At 41.5% G+C, this 23616-nt stretch overlaps 1 protein-coding gene across 1 annotated transcript in view; it reads left to right on the forward strand.

Annotated features, from left to right (window-relative positions):
* The window catches only part of ranbp9 (RAN binding protein 9), a 30009-nt gene extending 10512 nt beyond the window's left edge, over nt 1-19497 (forward strand). Inside the window, exons 5-14 of the mRNA XM_012853514.3 lie at nt 543-565; nt 3520-3704; nt 10549-10661; nt 10883-10991; nt 12993-13147; nt 13246-13384; nt 14869-14990; nt 15300-15451; nt 16453-16564; nt 18265-19497. Coding sequence (XP_012708968.2) covers nt 543-565; nt 3520-3704; nt 10549-10661; nt 10883-10991; nt 12993-13147; nt 13246-13384; nt 14869-14990; nt 15300-15451; nt 16453-16564; nt 18265-18395 — 1241 coding nt within the window. The 3' untranslated portion in view covers nt 18396-19497. The remainder of the gene's footprint in view (nt 1-542; nt 566-3519; nt 3705-10548; nt 10662-10882; nt 10992-12992; nt 13148-13245; nt 13385-14868; nt 14991-15299; nt 15452-16452; nt 16565-18264) is intronic.
* The last annotated feature ends 4119 nt before the right edge of the window (nt 19498-23616 follow it).

The raw sequence follows: 23616 nt of genomic DNA on the forward strand, positions 1-23616 counted from the left end.
TGAGATTTTCTCCGCTATTTAACGCCACGTATGTGCAGAGAATTGGGGTAGAGGCGTGACGATGCGGCAGCCGCTAGGAAGGAGCCTGGCCCGCCATGCAGTGGCTCTGCTGCACATTTCAGTGGATTTGGTCCAATCAGTTGCAGCGGCTGGTTCTGTGGTTCTTCTAATCTGCTGCTGACGACATTTAAAGCTGCTGAAGGTTGAGTTTTTTTTTTTGTCCAGCGTGTTTTTCTGAATCGGCCTTCGGTTCATATCTGCCGTCAGGAACGATAAAACCTTAAAGCAAACACGGCTCAGATCCTCCTGGATTACTGGGGCTGTTTCTCTGCAGAGAAGCAGACTCCAGCTGCGTTTTCCCCCCCACCAAGTCGAGCCGTGCCGACCAGATCCGACTGGTCCAGCTCGATAACGTAAACGGTCGGCCTGGCTTTGATCAAATTAAGCTGCAGCAGAGATGAAGATCACATGCCGCGTAAAACACAGAGCGCCACGGTCCCTGATAATAAAAAAACGTAACCTCTTTGTTTTTGTCTTTGCAGGTATTGCCTTCACAGACCTACCAGTAAGTATCTGCTTCTGTTGGAATGTGTTTTTATTTTTTCTCTGCCGTCAAACTTCTAGTTGGTTTAACTTTATTTTTTCTTTTCTTCTCGGTTTATTGGGCCGTTCTCACGCGTTACGGCTGGCCTAATTATTTACCCGTGGAAACGTTCAGCTGCTTGTTAGATCAGACTGCAGAGAACCTTCTAAATGTATTATGAATCCCTTTCATTTTTTTTATCTGAGTTATCTGATCTCTTTGGTTCTTAAATTATTTCTTCAAAATAAGTTGAAATCTGCAAGCTTCCCTTTTGCATAACAGCCGTTTCCCTTCACTAAACCTTAATCCTGCTCATTGTTTTATTACTTAATGCTGAATAACTATTTAATATATTATTTTACTAAATCTCTGTTCAGCATAAACCAGCCCAGTCCTGGTTTGTCTATTTATGTTTTTATATGTGATCCACAGGTGGTTATAATGGTTATAAGCATCAAATTATCTAGGTTTATTTTGTTTTTACCAAAAAGTTTTTTTGTAAATCTAAAGGATTTTGGGTTTTAGGAGATAATCAAATGAAGTTAAACAGTTTGGAACTGGACCTTTACTACAGCAGCAGTTTGTGTCTGTCAATTTATTTATTTATTTATTGTTCTTCTGGCTCAACAAATGACATAAAGGCGTTAAAACCTCTTCAACCACAGCCTGATCACAAGATGTATCATCAGAGCAGCTCTGCTAACCTGGAGAACCTCGACTGTTGCCTTCATCACAGTAAACGAATCGTTGCATATTGGTGTAATTTGTGGTGAATTATGGAGATAAACGTTTGAGTCTTTATAATTTAATGTTACATTTTCAGTGATATTCCACGTTTTTGTTTTGGCTCCAATTTCTGTTTGGGGGTCGGCTGGTTTGTTTGAAATGACAATTTATGAGCCGTGATCAAACCACAACGTCTCCCAAGTGACCCTACTGCAGATTAGCGTCATAAACACATTTCCCTACAATAATTTATATAAATATTACTTTTAAACACCCCCCAAATTGACAAGCGGGTGGGAAACGACTCGGTTTCATGACTGAAAAAGTCTGGAGACGAGAGGAAATCCCCAAAAACTTCCTAAACTGCGCAGATACTTGAGGCTGGGGCTTAAAAAAAAGAAACGCATAAACAAATATAACAGACCCCAGAGGGTTATTATGGGACTTTATTAGCTGTGTTTGAAAAGAGACCATTAGAGACCACCCTGTTGGGAATTAGTAGCCGTTTTTGTCCTAAAACTGGAAGTGGAACAAAATATCTATTTATTGTGTCTCTTTTGCTCCGCCCCCTGCTTTGTTATTGTGAAAAACTCCTACATTGACCAGTTGTTAGTCCCTTTGGCGTTCATTAACCGAGCTGAGAGTGAGAAGGTTGTTTTTTTTTTTTTTTTCCTCCACCTTCTGCATACTGGGGTTAAAATGAAACGGTCCGTTTCCTCAGAAAAGAAGGAAAGCGAATGGAGCCTCGGCCCCGGCAGCGATCTGTGGAGCAGCTCCACGGACTTTGGCTCAGAGCCTCACATTCATGTTCCTCCAGAGCCGAGCAGCGAAGTGCGTCACCTCGTCACAGCTGACCTTTGTGGCAACTGATCCGTGACGGAGACGAGGCCGGCGGAGACACATCCCGCTTTGTGCCGCTGCTCTTCAGGGGCTTTATTATTCGCTATACTTACGCCGCCTTAGATTTGTGTCGAGCGGCGGCGCTTACATGTGGGAATGGCGTCACGGCCGGGTTGATCATGTCCTGGTTGCACACGAGGACTGAGTTGCTAGCTACTGTTAGCAACGTGAGCTGATGGCAACGTATTTATGTCGGTTTTAAAGGTTCCCGTCCACAGCAGCCGGTTTGATGAGGAACAATTAACAGTTTATCCCTGCAGCTCTTCTGCATGGCGGCCATGTTGGACACTGAGCTTCCTGGTGACCCTCTCCGTGTTCCCACTTCAGGAAGCATTCTTGTTCCATTTCCATCTGAAACGTTCGGGGATAAAACATTATTTGTCTGTTCCTGTTCTCCTAATTCTAATCAACTCTAATTTTATTCCTACCTGTTAAATTAAAAATTAGTGATTTTATTCTGGTTTTAAAGGTAGAGACTAAAGACCCAGGGTCTGCCCAAGATAATTAGCAAACTTGGTGACCATCTTTTAATGGCCCAATTTAAATTTCTGGATCTACAATGATTTACACATTTCTCTCCTACAGAAAATCTGATTAATTTATTAAAAATAAGAAAAAAAACAATTGTACAGCAGGTAAAAGAGCGAATTCACAATTTTTATTTTTATTTTTTTATTTTTTTTTTTGCTGTTATTAATTTTTTGGCGCTTGAGAATTTTGACTTGACAGTTTTGACCCACGTGTCAAAGTTTGGACACCCCTGATCTAAACCAAACCTTAATTAGTTAAACAGTATTTTACAGTATTCAGTGGGGGGGGGGGGAGTTCTGCCCTTTAAACAACAAAAACTTTGAGTCACGGTTCTAGTCTCCTCAGAGTTTCCTGAGAGGAAACGTACAGCTAAACGGGTTTCCTCCTATTAAAACTGTTTACCACTCCTGACCGTCGTCTCTCATCTCTGCCAGTTTAACCTTTTTTCTGAGCTGATGCTGAACCAGCGACGTCTGAAGGTGAAACTAAGAACCTGGACAGTCGCTCAGCTCAGACGCGTTGGCTCAACCTGCCTGTTGTGAATTATCCTCACAGACATTTAATCAGACAGAAGCTTTAACTGTGAACGCTCCTGTCTGAAGTTTATCTGACTCTATCAGAGGCTTTTTTCAGCTGTAGAAATAGTTTAAACTGTAGATTAAAGGTTATTTGTTGTTTTTTTTTCTCTCTCATTATTTCCTGTTTAGATGTCTTCCCCAGAATAAACTGTTTCCTCCTCCGTACTTCTGTCTAACCTGTTGGCCGTCTGTCCCCTGCAGCCAAACCTGTACCCGACCGTGGGCCTGCAGACACCAGGGGAGGTGGTGGACGCCAACTTCGGCCAGCACCCGTTTGTCTTCGACATCGAGGACTACATGCGGGAATGGAGGACGAAGATCCAGGCCCAGATTGACAGATTCCCCATCGGAGAGCGGGAGGGCGAGTGGCAGTCCATGATCCAGAAGTAAGAGGATTACAACGCTGAATTGTTCCCGATTTAACTTCTAAGATACACATCCACTGTGGAATAACTGCTGGGGAACTAGTTCTGGTGCCCGGTTTGTTTCTTTTTTTAAATCTTTAGACCTCAGAGATTTTTCTCTTTGGTTTTAAAATAGATCATGATTATAATAATAAGATAAAGTAGCTCAATGTGACATTTATGAACCCTGTGAAGTCCAGATTTTCTTTTCTGAGTACGTTTTCCATATAAAATGTTTTTCAGGGTTGAAGATCAATATATTAGTAACACCATCATGACTCGTTGTAAGACGACCACCAATTACACCTTTTGGTATTTTGTATTTGACGGTCCACTCTGGGGATCTTCCTACCAATGAGTTAAATCTTTATCGCCCGTCCATGAAGAACACCAATGTTCAGACTGTATTCCCAGCGACATTCCAGGCTTTTCCCTCTTGGAATCATAGATTTTTTGCAAATTTTTTTCTGGGCCTTGGACCTTTCTTTATTGTTTCGCTGGGAGATGCTAATAGCCGTTAGCTGCTTCCTTGTTTTATCCCCTTCTGCTGATGTGCAGTGACATACTTCCTCTGTCATTAAAAATAAACACAAACGGCTGTATTTACTTATTTAACAAACTAAGCAAAAACGAAGCGTAAAATGCCAAAATAACAAGTTTTGCGGCAGCAGGACGAGATAATCTTTCATAAAAACCAGAGTGAACTACTGACGTATAAATAAAAAGTCAAATAATGTGGCTGTGCACTTTTAAGTCTGTTCAGCGCTTTGTCGCTAAGCTAGCCTAGTAATGTTTTCCTGGATTTTGCAGCTGGTTCGGGGCGAGACCTTTGTCGTCCCTCGTCTTTCTGTCTTACGGCGCAGTAGAAAGTGGCAGAGGTTTAGTGTCAGAAAGCCGAATAAATGTGGCAGCGCCGCTTTAAGTCACAAAGACTGACGTAAACTAGCAGGACGAGCGGCCTGGCCAGGAGCTCGTGTCTTTGTCCCTCCTGTCTTGCTCCACATGATAACTTCTTCTTTTTTAAATATTATGATGTGTTTATAGGAATGGTTACAGAGATTTCAGTGTAATTTTAAACATGCAGATAGCTTGAAGGCATTCTTCACTTTACTTTCACTGCAAAAACAAAACTAAAAATAAGTCAAGTCTTCTTGAAATTAGTGCATTTGTCCTTGATTTCAGCAGGTGAATAAAATGATCTGCCAATGCAATGAGGTTTTTACACTTAAAATAGGAACAACTCATCTCTATCATCTTATTTCAAGTGCAGTATATCTAATTATCTTATTTTAGGGGTGAAAATACTCACTCCATTGGCAGATCATCTTATTTACCTGCTATAAACAAAGGATAAATGCACTAATTTCAAGAAAATTTGACTTATTTTTAGTTCTGTTTTTGCAGTGTTATTCTACAGTAAAACATCAGACTCACCTTCACTGTTGTAAAGCCAAATAGTTTAAACACAGTAAACCTTTTTTTTCTGTTTCTTGGAGGCTCGTCAGATGTTTTAATGTTTTAAATGTTTGTGAACAAATTTAACAAAACCTTTCCACATGGCTCCATCCCCCGGCTGTGTTAATAACGTGGGACAGTTATTAATGCACGACTAGAGGCTTTTGGCTTCCTCTTGAAAGACGATGAATAGATTCATACTAAACTTTTTTTTGTTTTTGTTTTTTCTCGGCGTTTCACATCTAAGTGCAGCTTTTGGCAGAAAACACTGGGCCTTGCCTCATTAGACCGCTGAAGTTGACCAATCAGAGGACACAATTAAAGTAAACAAAGATGTTTAGGAACAAATTGTTCTGTTCTGGATGCCTCAGAGTTTCCTGCTTCAAGTTCCTAGTCAAACTTTTCCCTTTGCCTGTATGTAGTCGCTGTAGTTTAACATTACACGTGTATTTCCATTAGCATGATATGGATTCAGTCCAGATGCACTTCTGGCCTCAGAAAGTTCCGAAGTCCAACACGCCGGACCTTCAAGCCGAGCCGCCATGAGATCAGTCCTCTGTTGCAATAATTACTGACCCTGAATGGATAAAATCTCCCATTTGGTGCAGATTTCCGTTGAGGGTGGCTGCAGGGTGGGTCGCTGGCTTTATCCAGAGACGTGGCTTCCAGGCTGGGTGGGAAACAGGAAGTTTTCAAGCTGTCGTTAGCGCGGTGATTAGAAAGCGCGGTGGAGCGGCTGTAGCAGACGGAGTCTCTGAGGATGCTCATCGCAGACCTCCCTGTGCCCGTCTGGTTGGGTGCTGCCAATGGACTGAGAACATTGTGCAAACTGCATGGTTTTTCACTGCAAAAACGGATCTAAAAACAAGTAAAATGTTCTTAAAGTTAGTCTATTTGTCCTTGATTTGAGCCAGTAAATAAGATTATCTGCCAATGGAATGAGTATCTTTACCCCTAAAATAAGATGATTAGACATCCTGCACTTGAAATAAGATGATTAAGATGAATTGTTCCTATTTTTAGAGAAAAAATCGTATTCTATTGGCAAATAGTCTTATTTACCTGCTCAAATCAAGGACAAATACACTTATTTTAAGAAAATTTTACTTGTTTTTAATTCTGTTTTTGCAGTGTTTAGGGTACGATTCTGTGAAGAAACGTAATTATTAAAATGATTCCTTTTAGGTTCAGCCCCCAACAGAACGTGGAAGTGAGAGCAAATGATTGGGAGGCTTTCCTTTGTCTGCGAACCCGGCTTCCTGTTTTTAAAACGTGTCTGTTTCTCAGCTATTATGAGCTCAAAGCTTTCCTGTTGACTGATAGAAAAGGGCGCTCAGGTTTCTGCTCTCAGAAAGTCCCCTTCATGCCACACGACTTAACATTACAAAGACGACGTTAGCATAAAAACACAAGTAGAGGAACCTGTTAACTGGCCAGCATTCAGGTCTCGACATATTAGAATAAATGCCATGAGTTGCTGTGTTAAAGTACTTCTTGATTCTGAGATCGACCAACTCTGAAATGCATGCATTAGTGACCATATTTTAAAAAAAATGTAGCATTAAGATTGTGATTGCGCCATTAAAAGTTTTTTTAAGGACTTAAAATAGTCCCTCGGCGTCCGCTAGGCTGAAAATCCACACTTTGGGTCGATGACGTAGTTTGTAGGCGTTGCCCAGGCTACGCTACAGAGAGTTCAATGAAGTACACCACGAGAAGTTCAGATGGCGGTTCACAAAGTGATGATTTTAACACGAAAGACGGGTAAGTCTGAGAAAAACATTTTAGGAGAATAAACTGAATGGTTTGCTAATGTATAATTGGAATTGGTGCTCATAATCGCAGTCATGGCTGACCGTGTGGATGTAAACACGGAAACAACTCGTTGAAGCTCGATTGCCTGGCATCGTTTATGACGGCTGAAATCCGCCAAAACAGCACATAAAAAAAGATGTACATTTAGCACAAACCATAGCATTCATTTCAGCATTATGTGTTCCCGGAATTTTACTTAATAATCCAGACGTGAGCAGTGCCGTGCTGAGAGGTAGAGAGCATGTCGCTTCTCAGCAGGCTGCTGTGATGACGGCGAGATTTCTCCGCTTCACTGCACGATGAGCTGCCTGAAGACAGCGTTTATTTATTTTTATTCTACAATTTTGTAAACAACAGCTGCCGATTAAACTGAATGTTACAATCTTCACATGATTATATGAGTTGTTTTACCGAGAAACCGATCAGCAGCGCCGTGAAACCCCGCCTCTCTGGCTGCAGCTCCCGACACAGAGGGGAACAGATTTTCACAGGGGAACTGAATTTCGCACAACACCGTGACTTTTTGGGTTCGTAAATGTGTGTAAAGAGACATTATCCTTGTTGGTATTTGACCAACCATAAGCCACACACTTTTTAGCCATGTTTAATACGTCTATTTGTCTTTTTTAGAAAGCGAGTTTGCAACCAGGAAGTATCTTGTTACCATGTCAACAGATCAACGCCTACCCACATATTACGTCATCGGTCATGCAACATTTTTTTTTATGAGCCTTGAGCTAAAAAGCCTTAAAAATCCACTTTTTCATCAAATTTTTTATTTTTTTTTTCCTCAGGTCATAATAATGTGAACTTTCTAACATTTAGCAACTTGTATGATCTCAAAATCAAGAAGTACTTTAAAGCTTATTTCCACACGTTCAGAGTATAAATCAGTGTGTAGACTATATTTGTTTTGGTAGCTTGTAGTTGCGCTTTCTACTATTTGTACTCGTCTGTCAGAATCTCTGTTTTTGAGCTTTAGTCCTCTGAGTTTAACATCAGGGCTGCAGGAATAAACTGTGGGGTTTCCCCCAGAAAAACGGGGTAATCCTGACCGTAGGTGTCATGGTGGATGGCAAGAGGAGCGTTAACGTAGCGTGCGTCGAGCTAATAGCTGCTTGCGCGTTAGCTTTAACTTTAATGTTGCTCTCAAACATGGAGGCATTTCATATAAGCTAACGACGCTTAGTCTGGGGGGCTTATATTACGCTGGGGAAACCCTGAACTGTTTGGTTTGGGCGTTTTTACACCCAGATGTCTTTTTTACTTTTACCCAGTTGATGAGTTTAACTTGTACCTTTTTTATTTTTTTGGGTGGTTTGGTTTCTTTTCACACAGATATAACTCCAAACGACGTGAGGAGGTTCAGTCCATTGGTCAGACATCAGCGCAGGAAGCAGATGCTCCGCTCTGAGCGAGTAGAAAACACGCAGAACTTGTCAGATCACTAGTTTGTTTTTTCGGTACCATTTTAGGTTGAATTGTTGGAGCAATTCACCGAATGATCATGAAGGTTGCGCAGGACTTTGTTAGTTTGCCCACTCTACCCACAATGCAACACAAACCTGTCTACAGGAAGGCGTTTGGCTCAAGCTCGTAGCGTTCACATGGTAGCTGTGTTAATGAAGGTCGGCTCGTATTTATGGCGTTTTAGAGCCGCTGCAGATCGAAGACACAGGCGACACAAACTGGCCTCAGTTTACTTTAAACGGACCAACAGGGCTGGGCGAGAAATCAACTTCATCGATTAATTAAAATTTACTATTTTGTAGGATTTAATTTTTGGAAAATAGGGATTTTATTTGGCCAATGCACTCACTGGGCTTCCATGAAGAGAATAGGATGCAATGCTGAATAGATGTTTAGGGAATATATATTGTTAAAATATTGTAAAGAGGATCTTTTTTTAACCATTATGCGAGGCACTTTAATTTACTCATTTACTTTAGTTACTTTGAAGTTACACAAGTGAAATGAAGCTTGTTCTTAGCTCTTTAGCAGCTAATATTCAGTTAAACTTTTAAGTGTTTACAACTGCAGGGCGGCCATCTTGTTCTACAAGCACGTTTCACAGCTTGTATTTAGTCGCACTTTGAATTCAAGTCAACTCTTAGATGCAGGTTTTTAAAAATAATTTCATTCATTTTTTGTGAAATGAGAAGGAGGAAAAAAAACGATTCATAGATTTTGTACAGTAAATTATAATAGACTTGGAGGTTTTACTTTTTAAGCCTTAAGGCTGGTTCACAGCAAGATTTCTTGCCCGATTTTTGCTCCTATGTTGGATTGTGCCTGATATCCTACCGCACTGCAAAAAAGGAACTAAAAGTAAGTGAAATTTTCTGGAAATTAGTGTATTTTTCCTTGATTTGAGGAGCTAAATAAGATTATTTGCCAATGGAATGAGTATTTTTACCCCTAAAATAAGATAATTAGATACCCTGCACTGGAAATAAGATGATGGAGATAAACTGTTCCTATTTTAAGTGGAAAAATCTTATTCCATTGACAAATGGTCTCATTTAGCTCCTCAAATCAATGACAAATACACTGATTTCAAGAAAATTTCACTTACTTTTAGCTCCCTTTTTGCAGTGCGTGTGTGTGGTGTGTGAGGAAAACCTTCCCACTCGCCTTCATTTCACCGTGCAACAAACGTAGAGCGCCCGGCTCGCGTTGCCTCCGCTTCTTTAACCAACGACTTTTCTTTTTCTTTTTCTCTGTTAGAATTAGTCCACAGACTATCGGCATTACACTTTAAACTTACGTTTGATCTTGAGAGGATTCGTTAGATCTCCCGTCTGATATCTGAATCATCTTAAGTGAAATCTGTTGGTGTGTTGAGTGGACACCACACACCGTACGAGCTAACCTGTTTTATCTAGGATTTCTTTATCAATACGCGTCTCTCTGGCTTTGAAAATCTGTTTTTAAAATGCTGCCGTGTGAACCAGGCTTTACAGACTAAACGCCTTTAGGTGTGAAAACATACATACACCACAGATTAATTGTCCCTCAGCAAACCAGTGGAGCATTAATATTTAGTTTTTCTCTCGCTCTGCGGTTGGCTGTCGGTCTGCTCCACAAAATTAGCCGATCGCATCGACACTGAAACGTACTAAAGGCAGACAGACTGCTACAGACGAGCAGGAGTTCAGAATCAGATATATTTTAATAATCCCAGAGGGAAATTGCTGTTTCAGTACCATCAGCATAACATAAACATCACAAACATTTCAGGGGGGAGACGGTTCACCGAGGCCGTGCTGCCAAGGACACTACTGTGTCCACAAGGCGCTGCCCTTTGATCTGTTGAAGGAAGATTACAACAACATGGGGGAAGTGGAGGGAGAAAAAAAAAGACAGATGCTTGACAATTTATGCTCTCACCAATAAAGAGTGAAGCATCCGACAAAAAAAAAAAACCCTCATTGCACAAGAAGCACAAATAACACAAGACGCATATATGCAGAAGGTCAACATTTGAGACTGGTCAGGTGAAGTTGGATGAGGGTATCTGTCTCTAACCGCAGTGTTTGGTGCTGTGTCTCTGCAGGATGGTGGCCTCGTACCTGGTCCACCACAGCTACTGCGCCACAGCCGAAGCCTTCGCTAAGTCCACTGACCAGGCCGTGCACGAGGAACTGGCCTCCATCAAAAACAGACAGAGTGAGTATCGCATTGTTCCTTTTAATTAGCTAACCCACATGACGACGCCCTCCTCTCTGAGAACACCAGGAATAATAAGAATGTTATTATTAGCAGCCTCCACTAGCCGGTGGAGGCTGCTAGCGGCTGGGTTTTAAACGTCTGGAGGAATCTGGGTCTGAATCGAAGGGAACGGTCTTAACTCCACGTCGACTGAGAGCTGGGTTCTGTTGGCTTTGCAGAGATCCAGAAGCTGGTGTTGTCGGGCAGAATGGGCGAAGCCATCGAGACCACCCAGCAGCTCTACCCCAGCCTGCTTGAAAGGAACCCAGACCTCCTCTTCATGCTCAAGTAAGACTCGACACAGTCCCACAGTCTTTAGTAAAAGAGTTTAAAATGGCTGCCATGCTTTAGCTGGAAGTACATGTTTCATCCTATTGAGAAAGCTGATATTTGACTCCTGTCTTTGCGCCGCTGGGATTGTAGATCTCTACGGACGTTACGCTGCTGATTTCTTCAGTAAATGTTTTCGTCTCACTGAGCTATATAATACACTGGAGTGCTGATTTTGCCGAAAAACTGAAGTCACTGGCCGCCATCTTGCTACTCCCTACTCTCACAGAATCCCATAGGATTTGGTTGCAACAACAAGCAGTTTTCTGGCTGTGTGAAAACGTTTCACAGGTAATTCTGCAGTCAGTGGATGTACTAACACTATCAACTACTAGGAAATTAGGTGCTGAAATGTTTTACATGTTATATATATATATATATATATATATATATATATATATATATATATATATATATATATATATATATATATATATATATATATATATATATATATATATATATATATATATATATATATATATATATTAGGGTGGGCAACGATTAAAATATTTAATCGCGATTAATCGCATTGTATTTACAAACTCCAAGAATGAATTCAAAAGTAGTGTAAAGAGCACTTTTATTTTAATGTCCTGCTGCCATATGAACAAAAGTGTTGTAACATTTGTAGCACTTATTTTATACTGGATATTTTCAACCCATCTATTGAATTTAGTGCACTAGTTGATCTTTTCTTCATAAGAGAACAGCAAGCACTGCAGCCAAAATATGGCCTTTTTTGACCTGCTGTATATTAGCCAGTCCCTAAGCTTGATGTATCATGAAACTGTTGACCTTTTGGGTTTTGTGGTTTTTATTTTATTATTACAATTAAATAATAATAATAATAATAATGTTCAGTGTTTTTTCGCTAATCCACCTCTTATATATTTCAATCCTTATGTAATTTTGTCTGTGTTGTGTGCACCTGCCTGTTGCTTTAATCCTATAAATTTCCCCGTCGTGGGATAAAAAAAGGATTAGCTAATGTTATCTTATCTTAAATAACACTTTTTAATATATGTACTGGGTTCTTTCAAGGTCTTAATTACATGTTATGTGTGGGCTCCAGTAACATCCATCCATCCATCCATCCATCCATCCATCCATCCATCCATCCATCCACTGATCTACCTGGATGTTCCCTGGAGGACTGAAACGCCTCAGTCAGAGACGTCTGTCGGGGCAATGAGAGAAGTTTCCTCTCCTCTCTCCGTTTCTGTGGCTCAACGTTTTCATGTTTTTTCACGTGCTTAGATAAATTTGTTGTGTTTCCACTGAAATGAACCGGCTTTTTACAAAACATACAGCTTGATTTCATTTACGGTATTAAAATAAAGCCAAACGGTGCTACTTCCTCTGTTCATGTTTTTTCGCTGCTGCGGTCTCTCTCAGCTGTTTCTTTGCTAAGTTTGTGTGAGAGCTGAGTGGGCGGGCCAGGCTGAGCCTGCGTGCTGATTGGCTGACGCCGCTGAGCCATGTAGGAGAGGGGAGGGGGAGAGTGCTTCCGTGACAGCGCGCTGCAGTCAGCGCGCCTGCTGACTGACACTGACTGAAAGCATGTGAGCAACATGCGTTAATGCGCGATAAAATAAATATCGCCGTTAATAGTCTAATGAATTAACGCGAAATTAACGCGTTAACTTGCCCAGCCCTTATATATATATATATATATATATATATATATATATATATATATATATATATAACATAAAAGTATATGGCATTTGACATTTTAAAAATTGGGAAAATAGAAAATGAGAAAATCCTCGTTATTTGATGCTGTAGCGCACATATTCCCTAGTTACTGGGGGGAAATAGGGAGTACCAATATGGCGGCTGGTGGCTTCAAAGGGACTCGTTCAAGCAGACGGTGATTAGCACTCCAGAATATTATATAGCTCAGTGGTTCGTCTCCCTTATTCGTCGTTTCTGCTTCCTCCTCTGGTTGTCCAGGGTGAGGCAGTTCATAGAGATGGTGAACGGCACAGACAGCGAGGTGCGGTGCCTTGGAGGACGCAGCCCCAAGTCTCAGGACAGCTACCCCGGCTCCCCCCGGCCCTTCAGCAGCCCCAGCCACAAAGCCAGCAGCTCCCAGCCCTACCTCACAGGTACAGGTGGTTTAGGGGGGGATTCTCCTGTAAATCTGGGCAGCGACGGCAGAAATCAAACCTTCAGACTGAGCTTCTCTCCCTTCGCTCTGCTGCAGGGTTTGACAGCAACTGCTGTAACGGCGTGACCTCCAGTAAGAGCCACAGCTCCTCCCCTCACAGTCACAAGCCCTGCCCCCCCATGGCCGGCGCCGACGTCAGCCTGAACGGGAGCCGCAGCCAGCAGCTCATCACCAGGTACTGACCTCTGACCTCTGACCCGTCCAGGAGGACCGTGGGAGATCTGCAGCAGGAACCGGCTCCTGGTTTTTATATTTAATCCTCAAAGATGTTTTCTCTCCTTCACTCCAAGGATTTTCCTTTTTCTTGTTTTTAATCATCCAATTTTTGCCTTTTTTGAGAGAATTTTACTCTAATATATTAAATTTACTAGATGTAATGGTTTAGTTTACTGTTTAAATTGTTCAAAAACTCTATTTTCATGAAGGATGTTGAGAGCATTTAGACGAGGAAACAGAGTGAGATTCTCAGTCTGACGGCTTTGAGTTAAAACTCTTCAGTTTCGTAACAAAGATTTAGAATAAACACTTTATTTTTTTATTTTATTTTTTTATATATATTTTATAGCTGCACAGTATTAGAGAAAAACTCACATTTTAGCTGAGTTTGTATCCATGACCCCTTAAATGTAATATCCTGCCAAAAATGTGAAGAAATGCGACATCTACCCACGTTAATAGTTTGATGGCTTTGATTTAACGTGTTGCTTTTATTTGACACACATTTTGAAGCGCGGATTTAAGCAAACACAATATATTTTCTATTTTACAAGTAATCATGCTAATAATGCAGAATGGTTCCCATGTTGGACTTTCTGTGCTGCACAGAGCAACACTGATGGTAGCCGGTAGCTAACCTGCAGCAGGACAGACGCTGCTTGGAGCTCAGCGACCGTGTAAAATGTTCGGTACAATCTGCTAAATTAGTTGTTCTCATAGCTAAAGTGGTTATGTTGTAGCCATTACTTGTCCAACTCCATGTCTGCGTGCAGCAACAGGTGGGGGAGGGAGATGATCCGTTAGTCTATGTTCCAAACAACTAGAATCTCAGGTTTTAAACTATTGGAATAATCTGATGGAAAACCATTTATTCTGCGCCAGACGAGAGCGGTTATTCTCAGAGAAAAGTTTCACAGCCTCAAATTGGGCCTGGACAATTAATCGCATTTGCAATATAATCGCAATAAAAAAAATACATTTTCCTAATCGCAGAGGTCTGTAATGTTTGGCTACGTAACAATTAATGGATCAGACGCGTCCTTTAGGTGTCAGTAATATGTTTAAAGTGGGTTTGCTCCACATGGAAGAGAGTTAAAGCAGTGAGATAATCTAATTTTAATTATTGTTTTACTTGTTTGTTGCACTTTATGTTCAACAAGGATTGATGTCCAACTCTATTAAGTGATTGTCTTGAATAATAACATTGTAATTAATCAAAACAGTTAAATTTGTTTTAAATAGTCCTGGTTTACAAACATCTTTATTGTTGTCTGAGGTTAATGCAGAGAAAAGGCTAAATTAAATCTCAATTATAGTTGAAATAAATGGTAATTGTAATAATGTTTTTGTCAGAATCGTGCATCAAATCAGGAAGGTTGTGGCAGAAATGCATCCTGGGAGCATTTTCTCCTCTCTCACGGTGCTCCTGCTGTTTTCCCTCAGTAACGACGTGGACATGGAGGTCGACCACTTCACCAACGGAGTCACCGAGTCCTCCTCCAATGGTTTCCTGAACGGCACCTCCAAACACGCCACGGAGCCCGACGACTGTGACGCCGTGATGGGTGGGTAGAGCCGGCGGACATAACATAATGTTTGTCTCCTGGTTTCTGTTGTGTGTGTTTTAGCCCTGATTAACCAGGCTTTCTACGTTAGCAGCTCCTTTTCCAGCGTCACAATGTAGCGACGAGCCGCTTGTAAGCTACGCGACACACGCTAACGGAGCAGAAACCGTTTGGTTCATCTCCTGTTGGACATCCAGCTGTTTTCTAAGGCTGGGCTTTTAAAAAAAACAAAATAAAAATGCACAGAATCGTTGAGCTAACGCTTAAAACCTGCGTCTCTTGCATGGCGGGCCGACCGCGGCTCTGCAGAGGTGGAGTCGGCTCAGTCCAAGAGGCAGCTGTGCGGCGGGAGCCAGGCGGCCATCGAGAGGATGATCCACTTCGGCAGGGAGCTCCAGAGCATGAGCGAACATCTCCGCCGCGAGTGCGGCAAGAACTCGGCCAACAAGAAGATGTTGAAGGTAACGGAGTAAATGTCAGCATTTTGTTAATATAACGTCAACGTGACCAATGGTTTGGTTTCACCTTTATAGCCTGATGCAGGTTAACGTGAATTCAAAAAAAAATAAAAAAATAAATAAGGCTGGATTTTTGTTTGAAGTTTGAAGACGTTTCGCTTCCTATCCAGAAAGCTTTCTCAATTCAAATGTCTGGAGTAATGTGGAGAACCGAGCTTTATATTATTGTCCAACAAGGCCTTGTTATGGCTTAGATTACATGCAGATTAAACCGAAACAGGTCCACCCCTTAGTAATGGGGAGTCGTTAAGGTCATTATTGGCCTGTGAATCAAACCAATTTAATTCTACTACTTCAGACGTTTGAATTAAAGAAGCTTTCTGGATGGGAAGCGAAACCAAAAAGTCCAGTTGTTTTTGTTTTTTAACTTTTTTTTTAAATGACCTGGAGGACTGAGAATCTTCACCAGCAGGTAAACGTGAAGAAACTCCACATTTTAAAACGATAAAGTATTTTTGGTCAATTTAAAAAAAATAAAACGTCAGACTTTTCAACGTTTTCTTTGTATCGTAATTGATACATTGGACCAGAAAATACTTTTTCCTCATGTCTTCTGGATTTTTCTATGGGCTGTTTTATAAAATATATTCATTTGTATGTTCAGAAAAAAAAAACACTGACTTTGTTGAATAGGAAGAAGTCTATGAAATATTTGTATCTTAAATGATACATTTGGAGTTACAGGGTTACACGTAAGATTAAACGTTTCCGGGGGGGTGACCAGGGGCAACAATGACTAGATTGCCTTTTGAACAATGCAACCAAAGTGCAATCAAAGAAAGTAAATAATTTCGATGTTGAGCAGATGTTTCAATGCTCAGCGTCAGCATGTGCCGTTTTCCTGAAACTCTTCAGCTCTAATAGACGCAGCCAGTAGTCGGAGCGCCGCTGCTGAGGCGACGTTCTCCTCTGCAGTGTGATGAGCTTGTTGTGTCTCGCTGCAGGACGCCTTCAGCCTGCTGGCCTACTCTGACCCCTGGAGCAGCCCCGTGGGCTACCAGCTGGACGCCGTTCAAAGAGAGCCCGTCTGCTCCACGCTCAACAGTGCAATATTAGGTAGGTCTGCTCTGCCGGAGCCCAGTGTCCGCTCATCGTTCTGTCCACCGTTTGCAGCGATCTGCTCTCTCTGTCGGCCTCTTCTTCACAAATAATCTAAAGCCGATGAGATGCAGGTTCCAACGTGGAGAAGCTGCTAAACTCAGACCTGCGTTCACTTCCTCCCTTACAGACAGGTTCACACCCGTTAATTTTTATACATTTTGCTACAATCCAGGCTTAGCAAAAGGACAATAATTCACCTGTTAATGGGTAAAACATGCATCAAATCTCTCATTTTATTATTCCAAACCCAATTCTTTTTGCCCTCCTTTTCATTTCACAAAACGAAATTACAGGAATTATTTTAAGAACTTTTTATTCCAAGCATTTCGTCTGCAAGTTGACCTGAATCCAAAGTGCAACTACAGAAAAATACATTTTCCAGAAGAGAATAGCATGTGATACTGAACATATGTTAAGGAAAATGTAAGAAAATTTAATTTGTAAATTCGACTGAATCGATTTAATGGATTCTCCGCCCAGCTCTAGTACCAGAGTTGAGAACCATTCCTCTGTCGCTCTGACTGATTACGGCTGTTGTCTCGATGGAAAGTGCACCTCGTCTCAAGTCCTTTCCAGCCGCTAACGGGTTTTATTTCAGTCTGGTTGAAAACCTCTTAATCCTGTCTAGCAGTGATGGCGTTATTCTTGCTTCTCCTCCATAAAGGCCAGAACTGTGGGTTGTGAATAGTTTAATAAAGGCATAAAACCCTTTTTTTTTTTTTTTTAAATGTGGGCCGGCAGCGTTAGAGCAGAGAAACACTTTTTGAGCGACGGGAGTTCAGACTCAACTCGTGTTTTTTGGTGGTGCAGAAACTCCTCTGTCCTGTTTTTAACGTGTGGCAAACGTGTCTCTATAATCTATAATAATATAATCTATAATCACATCAGGCGTAAATGTGATATTAGAACTAGGGCTGAACCATTTTGGAAAGTAATCTAATTGCATATTTTTTTTTAATCTTTAATATTGTGATTTAATGCGGTTCTTTTTTTTTTCTTCAGTTTAATTTATCATGTTTTTAAACGTATACAAACAACAAATCAATGTTTCATCGCTGTGCAGATCAGGAGCTAAAAGAGCCGCTGCGTCTGAACTTGGAGCAGAAATGGTTGCGTTCTGACTACGATGTATTTCAATTTGATTCTTACTTTTCTCTGAATTAAAAAACAAGCAACAAAAATGGCCTCTAGATAAAGATGTTTGTGAACAACAACTTTTAATGTTTCTATTAATCAGAATATTATTCAAGAGAACAGCTTTTATTGAGTTGGACATCAATCCTTGTTGAACATAAAGTGCAACAAACAACCAAGTCTATGTATTAAACTGGTTGACCAGAACTTAATGCTATGGTTAGATTCCTGAAGGTTTCTGGTAAAACAGTTTGATTATATAAACTTTAAAACAAGTAATAACACTAGATTATCTCACTGCTGCGACTGTCTTCCCTTCCATGTGGAGCAAACCCACTTTAAACATAATTACCGACACCAGAAGGACCATTAATTGTTACATAGCCAAAAATTACAGACTTCTGCCATTTGGAAATTGCGTTTTTTAAAATTGTGATTTATATTGCAAATGCGATTAATTGTGCAGCCCTGTCTGCTCTGACGTTGTCGTCTTGTTGTTTCTTTTTTGCTTTTCTCTGCAGAGACTCACAACCTCCCCAAGCAGCCCCCCCTGGCCCAGGCCGTGGGTCAGGCCGCCCAGTGCCTCGCCATCATGGCACGAACTGGCATCGGCTCCTGCGCCTTCGCCTCTGTGGACGATTACCTGCACTAGCCACGTGCGCGCGCACACACACACACACACACACACACACACACACACACACACACACACACACACACACATAGACACACACACACACACTCTGAAGGCTCATCCAGAACGTCCTCCTCCTCCACCGGAGCTGTGGAGACGCATGTCCGCTCCACATGGAGACTAAACCGTCTCGCTCCCCATCGCCGTCAGTGCAGCGGAGGACCAGGACTCGTTTCTGGGTGGACCTTCACAGATCACGCCACACACACCTGAAACAAGCAGACGCCACCTCCATCGTCGTGATTAATAGACGCCGTCGCCCCGGGCCTCTCCCACCCACCACCCCCCACCACCCCCCTCAGCCTTCAGAGGCGGCTGTGTTTGCGTCCTCCTGATGGCCGAGGGAGCGGCTCTCGAAGTGAAACGTACTCTGAGAGGCGGACCTGCAGACATGGGGCCACGGAGGCAGAAACACAAAAAAAAAAAAACCTGGATCCAACCTAAAAAAAATAAACGTGCTCCACCAGGCGGTGATGCACGCTGACGGCGGACCCCCGACCCACAGAGGCTCACTGAGCGCTCAGCCAATCGCAGCCCTCCACCCTCTCTGCACCACCCAACCCCTCTGCCCCTCCCCCCCCCCCCCCCCCCTCCTTCACTTCGGGACACGGCGGAGACCTGACGCATGTGGACTCGGGACTTCGAGGGAGCCGGAGAGAATTTTCGACGTTTTTAACCATTAGTTTTGTTTCTTTTAGCAACGTTTGTGGGTTAGGGGGTGCTGTGGCGGAGGGTTCACCTGGCTCTTCTTCTTCTTCTTTTGGTTTTAGTTTTTGTTTGTTTTTTCTCCAGGTTTACCAGGCATGGTGCAGACGATAATGATGATCCTTGTCATTATTGTAATTATCATTATATTAATTATTGTTACTTGCATTCGCAGTATATTTGTTGAGCGCCAGCGGCAGCGAGTTCCACCGACTTATTATAATAAAGGTCCCAATTCCACCGACTTCCCACTGACCAGCGTGTGTACATGTAAACGTTTCTATATAACAAAGTGGAAATATATCAATAGAGCGACATATTTAGTTACCAAAATAAAAAAAAGAAACCTTTATTACCTTTCCTGACACCAGCAACCCCCTGAAGCAGGCTGGTTCTGTCTAGTTCTTTCCGCCGTGTTGCTCTCTCAGCATCTTACTTTTCTCTTACCCTCCAGACCCTCGGCGGCTGTAAAAGCTGGTTTTAACCTTGTTTTCCTGTTTTTGTTTTGGTTTTCTGTTCACTGCCTTTTTTTTGTTATTGTTGTTTTTTTTTTTTGCCCCACAAAGAACTCAGGAGCCAAAATGTCCTTTTTGTTTCTCCTCCGTGAAGAAAAGCTAAAACCCGGACCAGGCAGAAATGAAGCCGACGTCTCAGAGTTGGATTTGGATCAGAGTGGACGGATCCCGAGGCCTGTACTCCCAAGCAGGATAACTTTAGGTCCGGGTCTGGGTTCTCAGAACCACAAAGCCAGTCAAGCATCACACCTGGGCTCCTAATCTGCAGCAGATTGGAGCGCAGTGCGTGAAGACGGAGCCTCTTAACGGGCCGTCGTACTAAAGAAGCTGAAGATTGGGACCCGCTTAAGTTGATTTGATGTGATTTTGATGTATTTACTTATAATTTCTTCCACGCTGAACATCGTTGGTTACTTTTTAATATTTAAAGGTTAAAAGTGTCCTCTAGGCTGCCTGCTGGGCTAGTTTAACTTTGCTCAAAAATGTGCAACAGAGATAAACCATTTAAAACGCTGGTGAAGGTTCTCAGTCATCCAGGTCATGGTCATTCCAAAGAAAGTAAAAAAACAAAGCAACTGGACTTGTTTTCTGTAGTTGAAGACGTTTCGCTTCCTCTCCAGGAAGCTTTCTCAATTCAAAAAGTCTGGAGTAATGAGTACCAAGCTATATACAAGGCCTTTGTTTTGGCAGTAGTATAAAGCTTGGTACTCCACATTACTCCAGACTTTTTGAATTGAGAAAGCTTCCTGGAGAGGAGCGAAACGTCTTCAATTACGGAAAACAAGTCCAGTTGCTTTGTTTTTTACTTTCTTTGGAAAAACCCTTTTAAAAACCCCTAAAGCATTGAGACGGAAGCTTTCTATTATAGCTCAATAACAGGAACTTCCTGTTGCTTCATAATGCAGTGAAATGCAAACTTAAAAATAATCATTACATTTTTATTTTTACAATCTCAGATAGACGTTTCCACTCAGTTTCACCTATTTTGAGCTCCTTTCAGAATGAGCTCATAGGGCGCCGTCACTTTTATGCAAATGAGCCGTAGCTGGTCACGCCCCCAACTCAAAGTTTACACTTGCACTTTCTTTGCCTGTCAACTGTGATGGAGTTATGGGAGACGGCAACAAAATATGAACTTTTTGCCAAAAGGAAAAACTACATAAAGTAGAATCAAGGGACCGCAGATGTGAAATAGGAGCGCTTTAAAAAAAAAGTCTTCTCAGCAACACCAAAATCTTTAACCGTAAAGTAAATTTTAATGCAAACCAGCATCATTCCTTCAAGGCAAACTTATCCCAGATATTCTAGATTAAACATTTTTATCAATAACTCTGTTCTGCACATTTGCATCAAATCTGTGTAACTTTCATGTAATAAACAACCAGAAATTAGTCTGAAAAAGTCTAAAAATGGGAAGCCTGAAGAAAGTCTGTCTCTAGATCCTGCTTCAAAGTACAGACCTCTGGTCAACCTGAAATGTTCCTGCAAGTCCAAATGAAATTCGGGGCAGACGACGTGTGTTTGGTCCGTTTATCCAGGCGAGGCAGCTTCAGATGAAGGAAAAGATCTCAGCTTGAATCAAACATCAAGTGTCTGGCTTCAGTGTGTTTAAGAAAAGAAAAAAAAACAAGATAATTGAAGCAGCTATAAAACATGGCGGCGGTTGTATGACGTCTCTGGCCTGTTTCACTGCAACACACATTAAGAGTAATGGAGACACGAGTGGATCAGCCGCCACCTTGTAGCTTGAAGGTTTTTCTGGAAGCCTCAGATATTCATTATTAGGAGCAGGAGAGCAAGTAAAAAAAAATAAAATAAACATTACTAAACATCATTCAGGTTCTGCTTGTTTTCAGCGGTAGAACCCACCCAGGCGTCCCTGCAGGGAGAACCTCTCCCACAGACTCCTCTCTCTCTCTCCTCTTAGTGCATAAAAGATGCAAAAACCACCAAGAGCGTCGAGCGTTTCATCAACTGCACTGTGGCTACAACATTAAACCAAATACTTTAGGAAGGAAACTGCACAGCTGCTTGTTTTAGGCCTCATAACCGGCAGGTGGGTGTTGATGTTGAGGGGCTTTGCTACTAAAGGTAATGTGTCTGGTTCCCAGCACTCATCCAGGTGGAACTGAGCTTCTCTGTACCCTCTTCTGTTTTCCTCCTCCTTTTTTTTTTCTTTTCAGATCACAGTCAAAAAAAAGAAGAAAAAAAAAAAGAAATCTTAGACAAAGTGTCTGTTCTCTCTCTGAGTAAGGTCTGAAACCTATGCATGCCATAGTAAAGTGGTGGTAAGATCAAGTTAGATGTCTCCTTATTTTTCTTCCGTTTGCTTCTCCTTTTAGCCAGTTCACGGTGTTTTAAGGAAGATGTCAACCAGTACGTTGTCCACTGCTGACTGTGTGTCCATTTGGAGATGATTAAAAAAAAACAAATGTGCAATTTGTGTGGGGGTGAAAAGATTTCTATTAAAAAAACAAAACAAAAACGATGACGAGAGCAACTTGTGTGGATGCTGCATGAGGCCTGAAGCTCGGGTTATGTTTGGGTCGGTTTAATCCTGGATAACGTGTAGCCCAGAAATAAAAAAAAATAACTTTATGCACAAACTAACAAAGTCAAAGATAAATCAACCTGCATATGTAGTTTCCAGACCTTTTTAAAAACAGCTTGTCTTCCTTTTAATACCCAGACCTTTCCTGAAAGTACTCTACAAGTAGCCTGTGGTAAAATTCTGGGTTTCTAGTTTTAGACAAAAACAACTCCAGACAAAATGTCCATTTTTAGCTGAATTTCACTCTAAACATTCATGGATGAATGAACAGATGGATGGATGAAGCGTTTTAAAACAGAAAGGGATAAACAAATCTGGAAATAAACATTTTCAGAAATGTGAAGGAAGTTTTATCGAATTGGTCCAGCACCTGTGCAGAGAAGCATCTTAATATTTGGTGACATGCTGCTTCGTGTCTTACATGTTTTTCCAGACTCAGAATTAGATTTTTGGACCCATGTTTTAAAGTCTAAATGCAAAACTTAATATGGATTTATAGCAAAAACCCGTGACTGCATGGGAAGACTCAGGGAATTTAGCCCAGAATGATCCATAACTGCAGCAGATTCATGTTTTTGGTCATCTTTTTTTAATTGTTTCAGCACTTTTCTTCTGACTGGAAGTAATATTACTATGGAGTGACACAGCCAGTCTTAGTTCTAGATGAGGGTGATGGAAAGGAGGCATTTCAACCTCAAATTAGGCAACAAAAATAGTTAAAATAGTGAGATCATGCAAAACATGGGTCAGCAAGGCCAATAAATATTTATTACATTAAGATGTGCCATTTCAACTGGAGATAATGCCTGTTTTTTTTTTTTTGATCAACTCATTTCCTGATTTAAATTTCTTAATTCAACAAGAATACGAATAATGTTGGCTTAGCTGTAGATCCTAAAAACATTTAAACCAGTTTAATGTTTCAAATCAATAGGTAAACTTTTATTTAACCAGAAAAAGCCTCACAGAATATAAAAGTTTCTGTTACAACGATGTTTCAGCCAAGACAGCGGCTCATATTAAGGGATTTTACAGATTCAAACCAGCAGATGTATGAAAAACAGGCTAAACCTTGATTAACATGCCAGCCTCAGGTCATCCATCTTTATCAGCCACCAGAGACCCTCGTCCTGAGGACACCCCCCCTCCCCACTGGATGAAGCAGGCCAGCCTGTGAACTCCATACTGAGCTGCTATGAGCTTCAGCCCCAGCTTGGACCGGCAGGTGCTCCAGCAACTGCCTGATCACACTGCTGCTCCGCCTGCGCCCTCTGGTGGCCGTTCTAGCTGTCGACCCAATGTTGTTTGGACCTTTTTATCTGTTTAACCTTCAAACTCCTTTAGTGATTTTATTTTTACAAATCAAGATAAAAAAAAAAAATGCATTCTTCCAAAAATATACATTTAC

Source organism: Fundulus heteroclitus, unplaced genomic scaffold, assembly GCF_011125445.2.
Source record: "Fundulus heteroclitus isolate FHET01 unplaced genomic scaffold, MU-UCD_Fhet_4.1 scaffold_42, whole genome shotgun sequence".
In the NCBI taxonomy this organism is placed as follows: Eukaryota; Metazoa; Chordata; class Actinopteri; order Cyprinodontiformes; family Fundulidae; genus Fundulus; species Fundulus heteroclitus.